The 21,627-nt window shown below is 46.4% G+C and overlaps 1 protein-coding gene across 6 annotated transcripts in view; it reads right to left on the bottom strand.

Annotated features, from left to right (window-relative positions):
• Window positions 1-3,980: 3,980 nt before the first annotated feature.
• Window positions 3,981-21,627, bottom strand: part of GPT2 (glutamic--pyruvic transaminase 2) — a 33,516-nt gene continuing 15,869 nt past the window's right edge. For 4 of the 6 annotated variants that reach the window (XM_073226843.1, XM_073226841.1, XM_073226842.1 and 1 more), the window contains exons 6-12: window positions 20,037-20,280; window positions 16,371-16,450; window positions 14,523-14,659; window positions 11,230-11,404; window positions 9,614-9,769; window positions 9,146-9,258; window positions 3,981-6,470 (exon numbers count right to left, since the gene is read on the bottom strand). In XM_073226843.1, coding sequence (XP_073082944.1) covers window positions 6,338-6,470; window positions 9,146-9,258; window positions 9,614-9,769; window positions 11,230-11,404; window positions 14,523-14,659; window positions 16,371-16,450; window positions 20,037-20,280 — 1,038 coding nt within the window. In that variant the 3' untranslated portion in view covers window positions 3,981-6,337. The remainder of the gene's footprint in view (window positions 6,471-9,145; window positions 9,259-9,613; window positions 9,770-11,229; window positions 11,405-14,522; window positions 14,660-16,370; window positions 16,451-20,036; window positions 20,281-21,627) is intronic. The other 2 variants (XM_017669050.2, XM_073226844.1) reach the window with 2 other exon arrangements.

Here is a 21,627-nt window from a genome sequence, read left to right as displayed (position 1 = left end):
GTATCAATTTTTTCTTTTATGATTTCTGCTTTTTTGTCTTAAGACTATTACCTACCTCAAAGTTGCAAAGGTATTCTCTTATGTTTTCTTCTGGAAGATTTAGTTTTAGCACTTACATTTTAGGTCTGTGATCCATCTCAAATTTTGCATATGTGAGAGGTAGGAGTTGAAGTTCTTTTTTCCCCAAATGGATATCCAGGTATTACAGGTCATTTGTTGAAGAGACTCTCCTTTTCCACTGTGTTGATTTGGCAGGCTTGTCAGAAATTATTTTGTCAATTTAAGTGTGTCAAAGATATATAATGTGTGTGTGTGTGTGGTCTCTGTTATGCCAAAGTAATAAATGTATGTGAATCTGTTTCTGGACTCTGTTCTGTTCTATTATTTGTCTGTCCTTTCAGTAATACCATACTGTCTTACTATAGTTTTAAAGTAGGCATGTGGCTATTTAATGTTGACAGTGCCAAAATGCCTTTCTAAAAGGTTGTACAGATTCACACCCCTACCAACAAGTTTCTCAACTTTTACCAGCATGGGGCATCATCAACCTTAGAAATCATGGGACATGACTTATTCATTGCTGTTTCCCCATCACTGAGCACTGTGTCCACCACACAGATGCCTCGCTGTGCAAATGAAAGACAAGAGGCTTTAGGCCATCTATGAATATTGCCAACACATATTAATAAAGCTACCCAAGGTAGCCAAGAGGAGATGATCAATTGAACTCCAGGCAAATGTTTCTGAAAGTCCAAAAGACTGAGTCATTAGGATTAGGTTGCAGTAACAACAACAAAAATAATAGCTAACTCTTACACAGCACTGACTCTGCACAAGCACGTGGTCCTTGTTGTCATGGTTCAGATGACACCCATCACAGCTGCATGCCAAGCAACTAAAGGAGAGGGTGGGGAAGAAGAGGGAGAGTGGGCAGCCTCCTGCTGAGAAGTTTCCAGAAACTGCCACCTGACCCTGTGCCAGCAAGGGAGACTGGGAAATGTGGGTTTGATTTACTCAGTTCATTACTTCCCAGGTGTAGCCTGTCCTGTACAACCAAAAGAATCCTCAGTTAAGCACTGTTTCCTTGAGTGGGGTTTTGGTACCCAATGTGCATCATGATGCTGCCCCGAAAGATTGGGGGCATTTTGTTTTATAATTTTTGTTAGAAATGGCAAACACTTACCTTCATCATGAAGGGACCAAGGCCCACAAAGGTCCTGTGGCAGAGGGTACAACCCCATGTAAATATAAAGGAGCCCAGTGTTGCCAGTTTGTAGCTGGCTCCTGTGGGTCAAGATGGACCTGCACCAAAAACCTACATTCATTTTTCCTAGAGTTGTAAAAAGTTATTTAAAATTGGACCCTCTTCATAAAGACTCTAACGTAACTGGACCTAATGCATTTTTATTTCAGAAACTGTGACCAAAAAAGGTTACCATTGACAAAAAATAACTAACCAGTGCACTTTGCCTAGCAGAATATGTTCAGAAGTGTTGGGAAATGGTCCTCCTTGCCTCTAAATATATTTTCATATTGTATCTGGCATAGTGAGGCTGTATTTTTCCCTTCAATTTCAACATTGTTGAACACATATCATATTGCACTGCTCTAAAAGCAGAGATAATCCCAGAAAGCACTCAGCTAGTGAGGATACTTGCCAAGAAGTATGCCGAATGACATGCACACACATACTTTTTTCCTATTTAATGTTTAGTTATCCTGTCACCTAATGAGCAGGTATGATTAGTCCCAATTACAGACGATTACAGAGGATCGGTGGCGCCACAGCTGGTCGGTGCTGGAGCCAAGGTGCTCACCATGGTGGGCTTCACTCTGGACGGCACTGGGGAGGTCCTTGGAGTTTACGGAAAAAACCCACTCTTGAAAATGTTCCACAATAAGCCTGAATACAGGGGTGAGGGAGGAGAATACCTTGCTTATATAAAGATGTTTCTTATGTGGCTTATTTGGAAATGCAAAAACTGTATACAATTTAAATGCTTAAGAGTGCTGTGAACTCAATGATGGCTCATCCATAGAACTGACAAAGTACCATCCAAACTGCTCATCGGGCACTTTATCTAGCATGCTCTAGTATTGTAGGGGGAAAATGTTAGGATCCCAAACCACACACACACACTCATCTTAATCTGACAGAAATATTATCAGGAAAAGCCAGCAAGGGAACCTCCCAGAATATTAGGCTTGATTAACTCTGGTTAGAGTATTACAAGGGATTTCAAATTTTCTTGACTTTTATTTTCTAGCTTTTCCACATGAACATGTTTACATGGATAATCAGAATTTTTTTGAGTTGTATATTTTTTGTGTAATGTGCACTTTTAAAATGCTCCATCCTCATTCTAAGTAACACAAGGATTCTAGGTATTTTTAGTTTTCAAATTTAATACCTTAAAAGGACTTCAAAGGGATGCCCCAGTATTTGCATTCAGAGCAAAGATGGAATGGAGGAGACAAAAAACGTCAGTATGTCTCTTTTTTTGTTTAAGTGGGAGAATGAAATCACAATAGGAAATCCTAGGTGACCCGTGCCTCTTAAGGAAGGGGGCTGGGTGGATGACTGGTATTAAGTTTCATCTTCCTTTATCTCCGCTGGGGATGGGGTGTCACCTGGTTTGGGTGCAGGATGAAGGCCTAAGGCAGGACACCTGACAGGAGGCACTGAGAAGGTAGGTGGCTGTGCACACCCTCCCACACTTGACAGAGAACAGCCTTGCCCCACACCGTCCTCTGCCTCACCAAAGTACTTCTCTTAAACTCAGTACCAATGCTTGAATAGAATTTTAGTACTGAACTGTCTGGTGGCCATTCCATCTGTAGGCTTTCTGAGGACAGTGACCATATCTTACTAGCTTTGGATTCATTCCCTGAAAGTCTGAGGCTCATAAATGGGTCCTTCTCAGACATTTGCTGAGGTTGTCTATGCATATTAAAGTAAACTATACTGAAAATAATCTAGAATAATAACTGTTTTTTCCAGTCCTTATTTGTATAATAAACTGTACCAAGTTTAGTCCCCAGAAAAGATGTGTATGTATATAGCGAGGAAGGGTGCAGAGCATCTCCAGTCCCCTTAGTTATCAACCAGTAATGACTCAAACCACCTTTAACACACCTTTCCCCAGCCCCTCAAGAGCCACCAGTTCTCCAAACCCTTTCCTACAGAGCAGCTTCTCCAATGGCTCTGATGGGGCTAGTGATTCTGAGTCCCTTTTCTACCTCCTGCTCCGTGCACATGGCCAGCAAGGAACCTTTTCTTAGGGCCATGAAGACTGGTTCAGGGAAGGGCACATGGGCCAAAATAGCCAATCAAAGCCCTTCCTTGGAATTTTTCATTGTAGACTGGACAAGACAGGTTTTGCATTTCAGAGTGAACATGGGAACTGAAGTCAGCTTCCCTCCAGGACTTCAATAAATTCTTTTTTTGCTTAAGATAATTTGAGCAGGTTTCCATTTCTTCCAACTGAAAGAGTCCTACCTTTTCTTCTATTTTCCAAATTCTCTTTAATAAAGATATAAAAACTCTAGCTTTGGAAGAAAAATTAAGTTTTGAATTCTAAAACCACACATCAAAACTGATGTGGCTCTGAAGTGTGGGGAAATGACTTGTACTGCTTTTATCCAAGACCCTCTTTCTCCTCGGGCCTCACAGTGTTTCTGCTCCAGCTGCCCCCACCCCCATGAAGCTGTTCATTCTTTTACCTCCTCTAGAAAGCCTTGTATTCATTTAAACACTGTCCCACTTGAGGAGGCACAGCCACCTTAGGCAACAAAAAGCATCTCAGGGTCCTTGGGGTTGACATGTAAGAAGAAATGGAAGCTGTGACTTAAGTTGATAGTATTTGGGGGGAAATGTTCATTATTGTGCTGGGAACATAAGTTTTAAGAGTGAAGATGTACAATTAGTGACATCCACTTGATATTTAGTATTAAACTACAAAGAGAGTTAAACACAGTAACCATTTTGGACATGTATTTTATTGTTTAGAAATTTCCAGCAGTTATCATTAAGTACCTTTGTCAGGAGATGCCTATGAAATCTAGATTGGAAAACAGGGACAGCAGCATTTCCTGAAAATTCATACAACACAAGGGCAGCAAGCAGCCTGGCCCTGAGGTGCCGCTGGTGGGACACCCAAGACACAGCCCAGCATCCCCCACATGTGGATCTACTCAGACAGAAAACTTCACAGATATAACGTGTGACCCCAAACATTAAATGACTTTCTGGCAGTGCCCAAACAAGACACCAGAAGAGAAGTTGTAGAAAACCAGGCCTATCATGATCAGCATTCCTACCTGAATGAAGTTAACCTCCTAAACCAGCCGACCTTATGTTTTTATTCATTTATTTTAAAAGCAAACCAAGTGTATATATGGCATCTTTTAAAAAATCATGTAAATGCTGCAAATTTTTTAGGGGTTATTTATAATCTAAAGAGATTTATAAAAAACTACTGGACTTGTTAAATGACTACAAATACTAACTCCCCTTCCCCCCATGAAAAAGCAACTGTTATAAAAATATAAAAAATATACTAGCTTCTACTATTTAACCTTTCCACCAGAAATCTCACAACTCTGGGACACATCCTGGTTTATGTACCATATGACGAGCACAAGTGCAATTTTTCAATTTGTTAAGGAAGGAAAAGTTCCAAAACATTCCCTTTGTTACTTGAGACTGTGGCTACTTTCTCCATAGGGACTATAAGCTAGTGAGTGAGTAGTGACATTTTGAAGTTGTCTATTGTGTTCCCCTGCATGGAAGTTATAGCACAGAAGGCTTCCTTCAAAGCTCACTCCTCTTCATATTCCTCTCTACAGCTCCTTTAATTCCTGTTTGGGACTCACTGGTCCCCAGACTCCTGAGCTGGCCTTGGCTTCCCTAGCTGTCCACGGTTGAAGGCTGATGGCAGGAGGGGCATCTTGGTAAAGGAGAAGGGGGCACTAAGCCTGCAAGCAGACCACAGTGCCTACCTTCGGGGAGTGTGGTTTGGACCCCTACCCAGGTTTGCTAATGCCAGACAGGCTGCAGCTTTGGCAGATGATAGGCCCCTGGCTGGGAGAGATGACTGATGCTCAAGACAGCCTGCAGCGTCTGGAAGGGGAGCCAGCAGCAAGTGTGGAGGCAAAACACTTTGCATTCAAAGTTTTATATACTTCTAACTGATCACACATAGTCTTCCACAGCAGGCAAACTTCCAGACATCTGACCAATAGAGGGCCAGGGAATGGACCAACTTTGGTTTGAGGCAACAGATGCTACAGTAGGAGAGTGGGGTGTGTGACTGCATCCAAGTCCTTGAGGATGCCCCTCCCTCATTAGGACATTTTCAGTGTTTCATTATCCCTCCTGTCGCCAGCAGGGGGAGATGTGTGTAAAGGTTCAATGAAGCCCTTGGGTGAGAACAGTTGGTGGATTAACAGAGATGGATCCACGCCACCAAGCAGTATCCTTCCATGTGACTGGGATATTGGTTGGCTGGGCCCTGTGTCCCTGAAGTCCAGGGAGACCTCTCTGATGGAGGACCCAGCCAGAGCGTTCTCTAGATAACCCTTCACCCCCAAAGCCCTCATGTGTGCAGTCCTCACCACCTGCTGCACGCTCCCAAGTGGAGACTTGGTTCAACTGGAAGCCTGGCTCTCACCTCTCCCCTGCACAACCCTCTGACCCTGGCTGTGGCCCCCAGTGCCCGCTAAAACCTAGCTTGGCATCCAGGCCAACCCTGGGCACTACTGCCTTCATTATTTTTGTCTGAGAATCAGGCTGTCTGGCCCCAGTACAGATGGTGGGCCCTCTCTGAGCTTCCAGTGCACTTCCCGGCTCTCCTGTTTGAAGCACTAGATCTCACAGCACTGAGGGGTTTTCACAGATGATGGTGGTGAGTTTGGGGTCTGCAGTCCTCCCATGGTTAAGTCATCATTTCCTGACACCTTGTTTCTCTAGATCTGAAACATCTCACCCAATATACCCTGGTTGTTTTGAACCCCAAATGAACTTTCCAAAGCAACAATAATAACAGATTCAAAGAACACTGGCTACATATGCTGAGCAAGTCCCCTCTACTTTGGCTGCATCAGAAAAACACAGGGCATCTGTGATATCCCCAATCCACATTTGCTCAGAAGAGAAGTGCTCCCAACATCAAGGCACAAAGAAAGACGTCTCCTGGGGTAAAATGACAAGGAGGCGACTAGTGACCTTTGCGAGGCCTGAGGCAGAGTCGCTGGGGAGGGTGAGTCCAGTCTGGCCTGGGCAGGCATCAGGAGGAAGATTGGAGAACCGGGGTCTCCCTTGTGGCCTGCGGAGCCTTCACGCATACTTCTCCAGGAACTTCATGTGAAAGTCCTTCACCTTCTGCAGAACCGTCTTCAGCTTCTCCACAGGAGGGAGGATGGTCATTCTGTCAGGAGAGAGGGCAGCAGCAGCCTGAACACAAGCTGCTCTGGGACGGAGAGAGGAATGAGCCTAGCAGCTCCTGCCTTCACCTTCAGCTTGAAGATGAGGAGGTGTGGACAAGCTGTGTGGGGAGGGGCAGGCCTGTCCTATCAGCTGTGATGGCAGCCCCTGGACAGGACCGCAAACTTGCTGAACAGTTCTCTGCCCTCACCCCCACCCCAAATACATTTACTTTTTCACAAGTAACCCATAGGAACAACAGCAGTAAGACAGAGGCTGCACTGAAGCTCCCTAACACATTCACTCATCACCACCAAAGGCCTGCAGAACATTCTGATCAGTGTACAGAACTTTCTCTAGAGCACAACTTGGTGTTTCCTACAGATAGAATGCAAGACTTCACTCCTTCTAGACAGGCCTTTTTTCTCTGTCTTATAGTGGGAACCTCCAGTCACAACTGTCCTGCCAGAAGAACTCCCAAGGTCCCATGGTAATGAACTCCTCCCCCACAACACTGCCAATATGCTTCCTCACCCTAAAGGCATGTTGGATTTAACTGCTTTATGAACAAGCCATGAATTGTCAAGGTCGACCTAATAGGTGGAAAGGCCAGACAACAAAGTTTGTCCACCTGGTGCACACTGCCCACAACCTTGAACTGAGGCAAGATTTGGCTCAAGGTGCTAAGTTCATGACATTTCTGCTCTGAGCACCTACTGCAAGAGGCCTCTGAAAGCAGTGTGCATGGAGAAGTGCTCTTCTGAACAGGGCTGGCTGTAGTGGGGAAACCCTGGCCGAGCTGCTCCAGCTGCCTCAGCTCCAGGAGTTCCCCTCCACAGGGGCAGAGTCACATGGCCTGTGAAACGCATCACAGTAAGTGGAGCCAAGTCCATTGTCTCAGATGCAGCATCCTGGCAGGTGTTCAGTACAGTGGATAGCTACTGAGCACCTGGATGCTGGATGCTGCTATCATGGAGGTTAAAACAGGCAAGTATGATCATCAAAAAACTTCAACAAAGATCCTGGCACTGTTGCAGTTGTAGCTGCATTCATTCCACCGGTTTCTGGACTTGCCATTGGAATGAAGAAGGAGATATCTAAGCTGGCCTGTGCATACAGTAAAACAACAAATTTGACTGGATCTATATTGTCAGAACTCAACCAAGAATTAGAAGTGCAAGTTGCAGCACTCCAAAATTGTGCGACTATAGACTATCTACTGTTAAAAGAACATATGGGATGTGAACAGTTCCCAGGAATGTATTGTTTTAATGTGTCTGATTTTTCTCAAACTATTCAAATTCAGTTAGACAATATCCATCATATTATTGATAAGTTTTCACAAATGCCTAGGGTACCTAACTGGTTTTCTTGGTTTCACTGGATATTGCTGGTAATTGTAGGTCTGCTTTTGTTATGTATCTGTATTCCTATTCTGTTAATGTGTGTACACAATCTAATTAGTAGTTCGTTAAAACCTATACATGCTTATGTTACTCTACAAGAAGTTATGTCAAAGAAATAATCAATCTTCCCATGTTTTCTTCTGTCTACTACTTCTATAGCTTTTCTTCTTCCTTCCTAATTACAGCCCTTTAGTAGAATTCGTGCCTCATATCGAAAATCACCGAATATCATAATTCTTCCAAGTGGTAAAGATACCTCAAGACAAATGCTGGGCATAGAAGCCACAGGGCATAAATCTGCAAAGAAGTAAAAAGCTAGCCTTTTCAAAGAATATTGCTTCTCTCTCACCAACTTTACATTTCCCTGTATGGCCCCGGAAGACGGCTGGCTAGCCAGAGACGGGTAAGATTCCTCAAGGGAGGAACGACCTAAGACAGGCACAGTCGCAGGGGGGCCATCAGGTGAGAAATTGGGGATCAACAGAGGTGAGGCTTAGAACCTCACCCCCCCTGTTTTGAGAGAAATCTTCTGCAACCGTGGATGTTTTGTTGCCCTTGTCAAGCTTGGATTAATACTTAGTCTATAGGCACAGACCTGATCATCTACATTTGCCCTCTTACAGCACTAAATTATGTTTTCTACCTTTATCTTGCATCTACCTATCACTTCAGCATTTTATTAAAAAAAAATAAGGGAGAAACGTGGGATTCACATATAAATCAAGTATAAAAATCAAATGAATAATCATATCTGACCTGATTGTTTATAGTTCATGATGCGTGATCAAAACCGAAAGTTTCTGTGATATGACTGCCCTTGCACTGTTCACCATGTAAGAACTTATTCACTATGTAAGAACTTGTTCGTTATGCTTCAGAAGATTGGAGACTGTTGAGAATTAGGCTTGGGGTTGATTAATGATTGTGCATTGAGTCCCCTATACAGAATTTTATTGTCAACAACCATTTGATTAATAAATATGAGAGACGCCCTCTCAAAAAAATAAAAATAAATTTAAAAAAACAGGCAAGTAAAAACACACTGGGAACATTTCACGGTATGTGATAAAGGGAGGCAGAGTGGCCAAGATGACCCTGGAGTCCACCTAGTTTTGTTTAATCCCTGGGCACAGGGTCTCGGCGTGGCTCTGCAGCAGGTCTGAATGGGGGTGGGACTGGGTGGGGGCTATGAGTCAGGAGGATGGGGCTGTACCCATCTCAGACTCTGAAGCCACCAGCCTGTTTAATGTGAAGAAGCCCTAGTTTCCCAAGACAAACCTCGAACCAGCTCCCTGGTGAAGAGAGGATGTGGTACCTGAAATGGTAGGTGCCTTCCCTCTGCCCAAAGCCGCTGCCAGGCACCACGCAGATGCCCGTCTCCTCCAGGAGCTTCATGCAGTAGAACATGTCGGGGGCCATTCTCTGGGCCTGTGGGAGCAGGGCAGAACTTAGGATCCACTGCTGGCTCGGTGCTGCATGGAGCACACCACTGAACACTCAACACCAATCACAGTGACACGGCGAGTTCTTTCCCAGGGCCACCACCTCCCTTCCCCACTTTCTGTGAGAACCAAGGTGGAGCACTGGGCTGGGGGCAGCTGGAGAGGTCACAAGGAACCCGAGGGCTACTTCAGGGTGGCCATGGGCTGGGGTGCAAGCCCGGGCCTCAGGGAGCCCATCATTTTCCCACAGTAAGATCTGACTGAGGGGTCCACAAAGATCAGAGCCCGTAGGGCCAGCACTCCCCAGGGCAGTAAGCAGCTGCCAGCCCAACACCCCAGACCTGAGCAGCTTCCACGGCTTTGATGGGGATGAAGATCCGAGGAAAGGCGTACATGGCTCCCTGCAAGGGGTTGCAGTGGATTCCTGGGACTCGGTTAAACAGGTCCTCTGTCAGCTTAGCTTTTTTGGCCAGATTATTAAGGACAGACTCCTTCTCCTGATGAGACAGAGACAGCACAGGAGTCAAAATCTCGACATCACAGATTGGCTCTAGCACTGAAACTACCCCTTCAGTGTGGGGGTAAGAGGGCAGGTAGGCTTGCATGTGCCTGAACACAGCACACCAGGGAGTTGGGCGAAATGCCCATTCCTCTGTGGGGGCTTCCTCCACATTCAGCCTCCAAGGCTGTCATGTGCCCAGGCACATGAGTACAGGAAGTGTGTGGGGCACCTGCTCCATGGGTTCTGTTCTCATACCAGGATGGCACTTCTGAAAATGAGAAATCCAGCCCCTGCACAGCAGTGTGAATGGTCTTGGCCCTGGATGGAACACCCTAGAACATGCTTCTAGGGGACGGCCCCCTTGCTTCATTTTGGGGGGGCCACCCCTCCACACTTCCATCTGTGTAATGTGCATGGGGAATATGGCCCAGGCAAAGCAAATCAGTGACTATCTCAGAGTTGGACATGTGTCCAGAAAGTACTGCCTGAATGGGGAATGAAAGGCTGTGGCCTGCAGACAAATGGATGAATAAAATACAGTCTAGACACACAGCAGAATATTAGTTAGCCTTAAAAAGGAAGCAAATTTTGACACTTGCTCCAAGAGGGACAGACCTTAAAGACATTACACTAAGTGAAATAAACTAGTTACAAAAAGACATACTATATGATTGCATTTATATGAGGTTCCTACAGTGGTCATATTCATAGACAGTAAGTACAGTAGAAGTTGCTGGGGGCTAGAGGTGAGGGTACTGAGGAGTTAGTGTATAACAGGTACAGAGTTTCAGGTTAGGATGATGAAAAGGTTCTGGAGATGGATGGTGGTAACAATTATACAATGTGAATGTCCTTTATACACTAAACTGTTCAGTTAAAGATGGCTAAAATGGTAAATTTTATGTTCTGTGTATTTCACCAAAGAAGAAAAAGAAAGAAAAAAGATGTGAGCCTGGAACAGCTGAAAACCCTTTGGTTACGTGACCCACAAATTCCTTTTTCATTTAAACTAGTGAGAGTTGGGCTTTTATCATCTGTAATTGAAAGAGTCTGACTGGATAGCTTGGAGCTGCAAGGCATTTGTTAGGCCAGAGCCAGGCCCAAGGCCTAGAATCAATGCCATGCCCACCCATTTCCCCTTCAGTTAAGTAACAGAATCTCCCAGCGTGTTCTCAGGACACATGGGCCCTCCCTCTGGGTGCCTGCCCATCTGTAGTGCTCACAGGTGAGGAAGAGGAAGGGGTCCCTGCCCCACACACATATGCATGCGCAGTCCTCCACTTCAAAACACCAGCCAGCTGCATCCTCAGACTTAACCTCATAGCAGAAGTTCAGGAACCACAATGGCCCCTGGAAGCCATCTGGTGAGAGGCTGGCTACCATGACCCTGAATACACTGTGGATACTTGTGACCCTGGCTGCAGCAGTGACACACACAGGCCACAGCAGACTTACCCTACTGAACTGCTCAAAGGACTCCTCTCCTGGCACTGGAGGGTTCACAACAATGTCCATGGCGGCCTGCCCAGACACCGGTGGGCACAGGCGCACCGAGAGCAGCTTTACTAGCTGGCCTTTGATCTCAGGGTGCAGGTTGATCACCTCCATGTAGCCTCCTCTGTAGCCACACCTGGGCAGTTGGAGAGGGGAAGAAGACCCTCCAGTCACAGAGAGACCACAACTCAGTGCAATCTGACCATCCAGAACCTTCTGTAATCATTCCCATGGCCAACAGTGTGGCCAAGTGCTTGCCAATGGAAGGTCAACAGAAGTGATAGGTGCCGAGTTCACATCACTTCCCTACAAGGAAAAAGCAAGCTCTCTCCTTTCTCTTTCCCTTTCCCACTTCCTCCGCAATGGAGACGCTGGAGCAGCAGCCTCGGTACTAGAGATGGATGCCACATTGAGAAGGCAGAGCAGTCAAACCAGCCCTGAACCCTGAATGATCTTGTGGGGCACAGCCTGCCCCAAATGTACCCTACCTTTGGACTGTTATATTGAAGAGAGATACACTTTCATCTTGTTTCAGCCATTGTATTTTTGGGCCTCTTTGTTATAATAGCTTAGCATGAACTCTAACTAATACATTAGTCTCTGCTGCAAAGCGGCACATCACTCAGGCCTGACACTCCCCTGCACAGGCTCCAGGGGTGAGTATATGATTCTCTGGTACCAAAGGGCACAGCCTAAGGACTTCTGCTGCAACTTTTTGCTGCCTGAAAACAAAGTCAACAGAAAGGAGATGGAGCTGAGAAAGAAAATGAGACAAGGCAAGAAAGCAGAGACAGAGTCCTGTTGACATCTTTATGACACCTGATTCAGCTCTACTTCTGGACTTTTGATTTGTGTGGATTAAAAAAAAAAAGCCTCTTTGGCATAGGCCAGTTGAGTTTGTTACTTACTATCAAAAGGATCATGACTGATAGAGTCAAATCACAAGAAAATAAACAATGAGTTTTTAAAAAATGGACTTGCAGAACCAAATCAGCTCCATCAGTCACACTTTCTGGAGCTGTACCTCCTTCCCTGGACTATGATTGATAATGTTCAGACTAATGATTGCAGAAATGCAGGCACCCTGAGGCAGGAACCTAGTCTTCCCTTCCTCTGTACACCCCATACCGTCAATCTCAGAGCCTGACATGATGAGATACTCAGTAAAATGCCTATGGAATCAGGCTGCACAACTGAACTGGCAAAGACAGGTTTCCACCTCATCCCACACTGGACTTTTCAAGTGAGAACATAAATTCTGGCATTGCAGGAAGGTTTCTTCTAACAAGAGTCTAAAGGAAGACTTTTCTGCTTAATCCTCTGCTGACAAGCACAATATCAAGTTGAGCAAGACAGTGTAATCCTAGGTGCTCAGGATCTGAGGACAACAGGTGACTACTTGGGATAACCAGCATCCCAGGGACCAATTGTCATAACAGTTGTCAACAGTGCAGGTGAAGCAATGTGATAAACACACCTGAGTATGAATAATGAGTTAATAGAGGACAGATTTGTTTAGGAAAAGAGTTACACAGCACTTGAAGGGCCAGCAAAGAGGTAGCACTGCTAGTAGGATAGCCAGAAAGACCAGTATAAATCAACTCCTGCCCACATCAAATGAAGCCGAGAGCAGCTGGGCAATCTCCCACGGGGACAGCTCGCTAGACCTGGCCAGGGTATTTCTTCAAGCTTCAGTTACACTGGCCTCCAGCATAATGAGACCCCTCTCACATCCTGACACCTGGCACATAACAGAATCCCCACAAAGTTAGAGAATGAATGCCCTTGGCTGCAAATGCACTGGCCCTTCCTTAGTCTCCTTTGCAGATTTCTCCCCTTCTCCAACTACTGAGCAGTGAGGGTCTAGGCCCAGTTTTTGGACCTCTTTTATATATATACTCACTCTCTGAGATTAATCTAGCAACTCATTCACTGACATCTCCCAGACTTAAATCTCCAGCTGTTTATCAACCCTGAGCTCTAGACTCACATCCACCTCTATCCAGATATCCAATGAGAATTTGCAAATTTAACGTGTCCAAAACCAACTCCCGATCTTTCCCCAAAACCTGCTTCACCCACAGCCTTTCTCATCTATTGATGTCAATTCCATCTTTCCTGTTGTTTGCTCAGAACACTTGGAATCATCCTTGACGCCTTTCTCACCCCTACCTTTTCCATCAAGCAACTTCTGTCAACCCCACCTTCAAATATATCCAGGATCTGATGTCTTCTCCCCATCTCTACCCTGACTCACAGTACCTCACCTGGGCTATAGTAGCCTCCTAACCTGAGTTCGTGCTTCTATTCTTCCCCTACAACACAGCAACCAGAGAGAGACTAGTAAAAACAAGTCCGATGAGGCCACACCTCTGCTCAAACCTTCCAATGGCTCCCACCTCATTCTGAGTAAAAGCAGAAACTAACCTAAGTAGCCCAGATAATCAGGCCTCCTACGAATTCTGCCACTTTCCCCCTTACCACTCCTTTCCAGTCCCCTTGCTGCTCCTGGAATATGCCAGGTATGTTTCTACCTTAGGGCCTCTGCACATGCTGTTCCCTCAGGTATCTGTACAGCTCCCTCCCTTCCACTCTTTTGAATCTTAACTAAAAAGCCAACTCCTCAGCGATCTTACCCCTAGGTCCTGGCATTCCCATCTCTTCTCTAGTTATTTGTTTACCTGTCACATGATTCTAGTCATCTATCTGTTACTTCTCTCTCCTCACTAGAACATAAACTCTGTGAGGGCAGGGATTGCTGTGGTTTGCTCACTACTATGCAAGATCTGTGCTGGACTCACAGCAAGTGCTCAATAAATATTAGCTGAATGAACACACACAGGACTGAAGCTGACTCTTTGCCCGTGTTGGGGTGGGGTGCACACAGCACTTGTCTCCTCAGTCTGCTTTCCCTGGCCCCTCAGATTTCAGTTAGTGTTGGAGCAATGGTGAAAGGACTGGCAGGAACCACACTTGCTGAAAGCTGCTGTGGGTACTGTTTTGTTTTCACTGTTTACTGTAGTTAGGCTTCTTTCAAGCACGGTGTTATTTTATGCAAGCCCCTGCACAAGGGCTGTCCTCACACCCCTGGGCTCCCCCTTGGGGAGGTGTGGCCTGTCTCCTGCTTCCTAGACCAGGAGAGGCCATATATAATGGTGCCTTCTCTGTCTAGTGGGTTGACTGTAGGGTGGGGCAGAGGAGCGCTGGAACCAGTCGGCCCAGAGATAGTGGGAGGCAGATGGAGGCCAACATACTCGCCCATGTAGCCTTTGGAAGTGGAATGGAAGGAGGCAAGCTCCACGTTGCTGGAGTACTCGGGCCCCATCTCATAAAGCACCTTCTTAAAGGAATGGAATCTGCAGTCTGGAGAATACACGTTATCCTGGTACACCTGTGGGAGTGGAGAGGACAGGGACAGTCACTGAAATTCCCCCAGGGGCCTGAGCTCAAGCAGGCTGCTGCCGAGGGAGGGCACCTGATGTGAAGCCCAGGCCCCAGTGCCACTTCCAGGGACAAGCCAGAATGTGCCCAAAGGAACCTTCCAGAACAAGTGGAAAGGCCTCAGGCTGAACACCCACCTGATTTCTCCCACACTCACCTCCACCCATCTCCAGGCCCACTTTCTACCTCATCTGACCAGTGACAATACACCATGGACTCCCTCCTGCCCAAGCATGTTTTCTTCCTATTTACTTTCTTCAATAAGACTAATAATGAAAGCAGTCATGTGCCTATCCTCCCATGTCCCTACTTGACGAGCTAGTGGTGTTCCCTCAGCCCGGTGTGGCACCCACCCTGGTTGGTGGTACTGATTTTCTACCCACGTTCACTGTCAGCCTCCCCCGCTAGGCTGTGAACACGAGCAGCACCCACCTGTGTTGCTCTGCCTGCCTGCACAGGCCACGCTCATCAGGCAGCACGCTCTGCCCTTGGTGAGGAACGTCCCATATGCATTTTGAGAGCAATGAAAGTGAGGCTCTCTGGGGCACTGTGGGTCAGGGGGAAGGTCAACTGGCTCCACCTTTAACAAGCCAGGCACCGCTCTGCTTCTCCTCCTCTCCCTTTCCCCAGACCCAGACGGAAGGAGGTTTGTGCACTGATCACAAGGAAAACTTGGGTCACCCTGGTACGCCTCTCCTTTAGAATCGAAGATTTTAGGCCCATCTGCTAACCATGTCAACAGTTTGGTAAGCTGTATGTGTGTGTGGGAGGGGGAGAGGGTGCTAAGGAGCGGTGATAAAGAAACGAAGCTAGTATGCTAGAAGCTTCCACTAACCAGAAATAATGCAGAAAAGAAGATGAAGTGAAAACAAGATTTGACAGGTTTTCCATTCCTTCCTTGCAAAGCAGGAAAAAATGGGCAGGCACCGGCTCCAGAGCTGGTGTTCAAGAAGCAATAGGCATTGGATTAACTAAGATTCCCCTCCTCATAGGCTACTGTGAAAACTAAATGAAATGGTGAATATTGACACCCAAAGAGGCACAGGGCACCAGCACATGTCTCCCAGCACCCACCCTCCCTTGAGAAAGAGCACCTAAATGTGCCCCCAGGGAACAACTCCCCTGCACCTCATTTGGAGGTTTGAGAGAACAAGGACCCCACTCCTTGCTTAGGACCTAGTCAATTTGCATATTCTAAGCCCCAGGCCACAGTGATTGGTTCAGCAATGGGTCTGCCACAGGAGCTGCACCAGTAAGACTCAATTCTAAAACTTCTGCTGCAAACCACCAGGAAGAAATGCTCTCTTTCTAGGCTGAGAGGAGGGCAGGCCAGTGTGTGAGGGCAACATAAAAGAGAGACTCTGAACAGTATGGTTTGAGTCCCTGGATCCAGCCCCACACTTGTGACAATCACCATCTTTTAACTTCTTTTTAAGTTTAAAGTGGTTTGGGTTAAATTTCTGAAATTTATAACCAAGAGTCCAAACCAATATAGGAAAGATTTAGGTCCTATTCACATGGTATATAACACTTAACATCCTCATCCTTGGTTACAATCTCTCCTCTAACACCCACAAGTTCTCTCTGGCTACAGAACAATCAGGCCTGGTTCCCTCCCCTAGAAGAGAAGCTCTCTGAGGGGAGAGCTGGGTCATTCTCACCTCATCAGCCAAGAGAAAGAGCTTCTCCTCCCAGGCAAAGTGAATGACATCTTCTATGCACTTCCTGCTTTGCACCTGACCTAAAGAATTTCCCAAGAAAACCAGAATGTAGATTTAATGCTGTTTAAGTTGTCCCTAGGTGAAAACACCACCCAGAACCACTCAGTGTCCTGTGCTCCCTTCATGACCCTAAGGGATCACCCTCCCTAGCTGCTGTGTCTGGTGGGGTGTAGTCAACCTCCAGGGATCTGACTTCACTTAGGCCAAGGATATGGAGGAAGTTGTGTTTCACATTCAACTTTCCTGTTATTCTTATGAGGGGTGTGACTGTGTGTGGTAGGGCACATTTGTCTCTGTCTGAGCTGAAGGACAGAAAGGCATGGGAGTGTCATAAATAGCAGGAAAATAAAACTGAAGGGATTAAATCAATCACTTCAGCTCCCCTCTTACCACCCACTAACAGCAATCAATGGAGAGCCTCGTATGGCTGATGGGAGTAACCAACTTCTTCCCAGAGGCACATGCAAGTTCCATGAGGCAGAGGCAGGGACAGGTCTATCTGGCTCACAGGCTATCCTCAAAGCTGGCACTCAGCAGGTGCTCAGTACATATTTGCAGAATAAGTGCTAAATGACCAAGCCTGCATACCAGCTCCAGCGTCCCATCTGCAGTTCAGGGGAGCTGTGCATCGAGGAAGCTAAGGTGCAAGCACTCAGTTTCCCCTTTCAGGGTCTCCCCCTTGATGACTCAATACAGAGTGGCAACACTCACCATCCCTTTTAGAAAGTAAATGCAAACAGCAAAATAATAATCTATCAGTTCATAGAAAATGCCATAGGTGGGAAAAGGAACAAGTGCCACGAGGTGGAAATGGAAACTTTCCCCAGTGCTTCCCGAGACCTGCCATGAATCTGGCACTGGGAGTATCTGAGGTGCTCACATACCCTTTGGAAAAGCACCACTGACTTACTAAAAATGGCTGTTCTTTACTGTACATATATGTGTATCTATAGGTATGCTTATGTATACGTATGTATGTATTTGTACACATTATTTATATATACATATACACCTTGATCCAGAGTAGTGTAGAATACATTACCTGTTTAAAAAAAACCTATATGGTCTGTGCAAGAAAATCAACATATGTCTGGAAAAAAGTAGATATATCTTATAAGATCATAGAATTGATTAAGACAGGATTTTGGCCTTGATGTAAGCAGTGAAACAATTCCATTACTAAAGGTCCAACTTTTCTTCCAAGAAAGCACCAACTGGGCTTCCTATGTAGCAAGCTCAGGGTTCTGGGGTTCTGGAAGAGCAGCAACCCTAGATACCACAAGAAACTAGCTGCTATTCTGAGACAGACAGGGGCTGGCTCCCCATGGCACTGTGCCTGGTTGCAAATGCGCCTGGCCTTGCAATCTCACAAACTGTATTCTATTAAAACGCAGGCAAAGATCTGAGCACTGAGGATATCAAAACCATGTGCACATAAGGCCGAGGGGAGCACAAAGAGGAACTAAGCAAGGGGCAGGGCCTCAGGAAGCCTGCGGCTCAGTGGAGGTAATTAGACTGGCTGTCTGCAAATAATTTCACTGATGTGTGGCGTGCAAACTTGTAGACAAGGACAGAGCTTATTTCTCTCCAGTCCCTGGGAGTCATTCCAAACAGACCTGCTAAGCCAATGGGTGGACAAGCTCCTGCAGCGGTATTTCAGGAAAAGGGAGTCACATGGCTTTAGAGAGGCCAGGGCCCACCTGGGCCCAGCAGGGGAGGACACAAGATCACCTTACAGGAGTGGCTTTGAGACAGAAGGCTGGAGGGGGTCTCCTAAGTGCCTCCTACCAGAGGCTCAGCCAAAGGAATTTCCCACAAGCTAACAGGAGCATCTGCTGCTTTTACCTGCCCTTCTTTGAGTAACAGGGCTCAGACGTCCTAGGGGGAACTCCCTCTCTTTGCAACTCAGCAGGGCATGGGGCACAGACCTGGCCAATCAGAGTGATTTGACTGGTTCAGGAATGGGCAGCCAACCCAGCTTTGGCTAAGAAAGTCTGGCATGGGACTTTGAAACTATGAGTGAGGTTCTCTGCTGAGGTTGCTTAAGCTCATAGGCCATGGCTGGAGCTGCTGAAGGACACTCCAAAGACAGATCCTTCCTGAGAAGGACTCTGACCTAGCAGAGAGCAGAGCTGGCCAGTGGAGGAAGGCTCCTATGACAGCCATGCTGACTCAGCTGTGCTGCTTTACCCCGGACTTCAGTTTCATCATCCAGTCCCCTTGGTCTCAAGCTGGGCTTGTCTTAAAACTCAGAGAGCCCCGGCTTCATGTCCCGGTCCGTTTGACACTTTGGAGCCAAGTGGCCACAGAGACAAGATCATGGTCATCATGGTGGGTGTCTATACTCCATCCCTCACCTTCCAGTAGGTGACTGATTTTCATGTATTAAGACCGCAGAGAGCATAACCAGCCTCTGTCTGCTCATTGTCACTCTTTAAAATACAAAGTAAGTACATTTCCTAAGATGTAGGACTTGCTACTCCAAATTGGGATCAGAAGCATCAGCAACATCTGGGAGCTTGTTAGAAATGCAAATTATCCAGCGCCACCACAGCCAATTACATCAGAATATCTGGCTGTGGGGCCCAGCAGTTTGCTTTTTAATAAGCTAAAGTTAGAACCACTGTCCTATAGGGCTCTCATCCTTGCCTGCAAAGAATATTGATGCCTAGGCACCATCTTGGGAGATTCTAGGACTAGGCCTGGCCTTTGACATTTTTAAAAGCTCCTTTGTGATTCTGATGTGCAACCAGAATTAAGAGCACAGCTCCAGCCATCTCCCTACTGCATCGTGGGTAGAATCTTCATCCCTTCCTCCACAAAGCTGGTGTAAAAAAGCCAGTGTTAAACCAGCTGCACCCATTTTCTGCAGTCAGAAATTCAAGTGGTGCTTTCAGCTGATTGAAGCATCATTTGATGTTCCCAAGAGCAGACTTCCACAATCAGTTCCAACGCTTTTTGGCCCTGACCCAATTTATCTCAACAAAGGAGGAGAGAGGAGCCCTTGTTCTTGGCATCCAAACAGCATTGGGTGCATATGAAGCCAACAGCCCAGAAAGATCAAAACAGACAGGACTGCATTTCTTTTTAAAGAAAAACACGCAAAATTAGGACTGCTTTTCAACTTATGGAACAGGATTTTTTGGCTTGCTTGCTTTTGTTTTTAACATGGCATTTCCTTTTCAGGTCTCAAAGTACACGGCAATGCTGTGTCAAAGAGAAATAATAACGCACACACCAGCATTCTGAAAACTGGTTCAGAAAAATAAGTAGGAGTAAAGGTAAAATGAGGCCTGTGATTAATGGTGATGGTTTGTGTGTGAGTTATCTCAAGGAGATTCTTTGCAAATGCAAAAATAGGGAGAAAAAACTGTTCCTAATAATAACAATTCAACTCTATTCAAAAAAAATGCCTGCATCTGCTCACCAACAAAGGTGGCCTGAGACAAATTCTATGATTTTACATTAGCAAATCTGAAATTGGAATGGGAAACTGGGACCAAAGAGGACTTGACATTATTTCTTAACTCTTTAGTGTCCAGACATCCAGTACACCATCTAGATACCATGTCCCCCAAGAAACTGGCAAGGAAGTGAAGCACAGACCTGTCGGGTTCCCAGGGTTGATGATGCACAGCACCTTGGGGTCACAGTGGTCTTTGGCCTCCTGCACGGCCCGCCGGAGCTCATTCACATTCAGGGCCCAGCAGTTCTCCTCATCCAGGTAGTAGTTCACCTGGATGGCCCCAAGCTCAGAGATGACCGCTGAGTAGAGAGGGTACTGTGGGATGGGGATCATCACCCCTGTCCGTGACTTGCCACCCCCCGAGACCAGGATCTTCAGGATCGTCTGCAACCAAAAAGTCACATCTTACAGGATGACTGCTGCTGCCTACCCTGTGGGCCCAGCCCCAGCCTGACCAGTCACCCCGCTGCTGGCCTTCAGAGCAATCCCATGGGAGTTGCTTAACTTCCTTGAGTCTCATTTTCCTCCTACGTAAAACGAGTTCTGTCAGAAGGAATAAGCAAAATTAAATGCTTTAACGTTCTTAGCACAGTACAGGGCATGGAGTTAAAGATACAATGCTTGTTAGTATTTTTAAAAGGTCTTCTAAAGCAGTTGTCTACAAACTGGCCCTGTCTTAGAATTATTCTGACCTTACCCCTGAAACTCACTCAGTATGTCTGAGGTGGCCCCGAAACTGGTCTTGTCAGTAACTATCAGTGCCTCAAGTTGGACAGAGTACCCTGAGGAAGGGATTGTTGAAATGGGATAACATACCATCTACTACCACCAGGTGGCGCTTCAATGTGTCTCCAAAGCTGAGTGGCCCCTACCTTGCAGGATTCCTGAGAAACCAGGGCATAGGAATCCTTTGGGGCACTGGTGGAGGTGGCAATAACTCAGTTAATAAACCAAAACTCTCTTTTGGGAGAGTCCCCACATTACTCACAGGCCCAGTTCCTTGCTGGAAGAATACCACCTGATTAAAAAGTGCAATGACTTTTGCTATTTTTTCTTTGAATCTTGAGGATGCCTCCCTCCCCGCCTCCAAGACATTTTGCCTGTGTTCAGGCTTCTCTGGGAATTGAGAGGGGCCTTCACAGTAGAACATAATGGAAGATGTGATGGCTAGAGGCCTGAGCCCGAATGCTAGAATCCCAAATGCCACAAAAGACTGACTTAAAGCAGGCAGACCACTTCATGTTGGGCCTCAGTTTCCTCACAGGCTCCAGAAAGAGATTAGTGCATTTGAAAGGCTTTGGGAAAGGGTGAAAGCACGGAACGAACATCAGAAACAAGAGCCTTGGAGGCCAAGAGAAGAGGAACCCCATTATAGGAAGGGGTCAAGCAGCACACACTTCTTGAGTGGCGCAAATCAGTGAGTTGAGGGCACCTGGCACCAACCAGGTGCCGGGAGGAGCATGCTGACAGGGAATAGAAGGCCACAGACCCCTCAGACCCAGGATTTCTGACCTTCTGCTGAGCAACCACTGACACCAGCCCCTCTTCACCCTGTCCATGGCTGACCCCCAGCCCAAGCTCTTCCTCACATCATACTATGAACATACTATGCCCCCTCCCTACCAAAGTTGTAACTTAAGAACAGAAATCTAATAATGCCCCACACCTGCTTCAAATCCTTCAATGGCTCTCCATTGCTCTCGGGATAATGCCCCAAATCCTCAGCAAGGC

Source organism: Manis javanica, chromosome 17, assembly GCF_040802235.1.
Source record: "Manis javanica isolate MJ-LG chromosome 17, MJ_LKY, whole genome shotgun sequence".
NCBI classification, from domain to species: Eukaryota; Metazoa; Chordata; class Mammalia; order Pholidota; family Manidae; genus Manis; species Manis javanica.
This window is presented reverse-complemented; position numbering and strand designations above follow the sequence as displayed.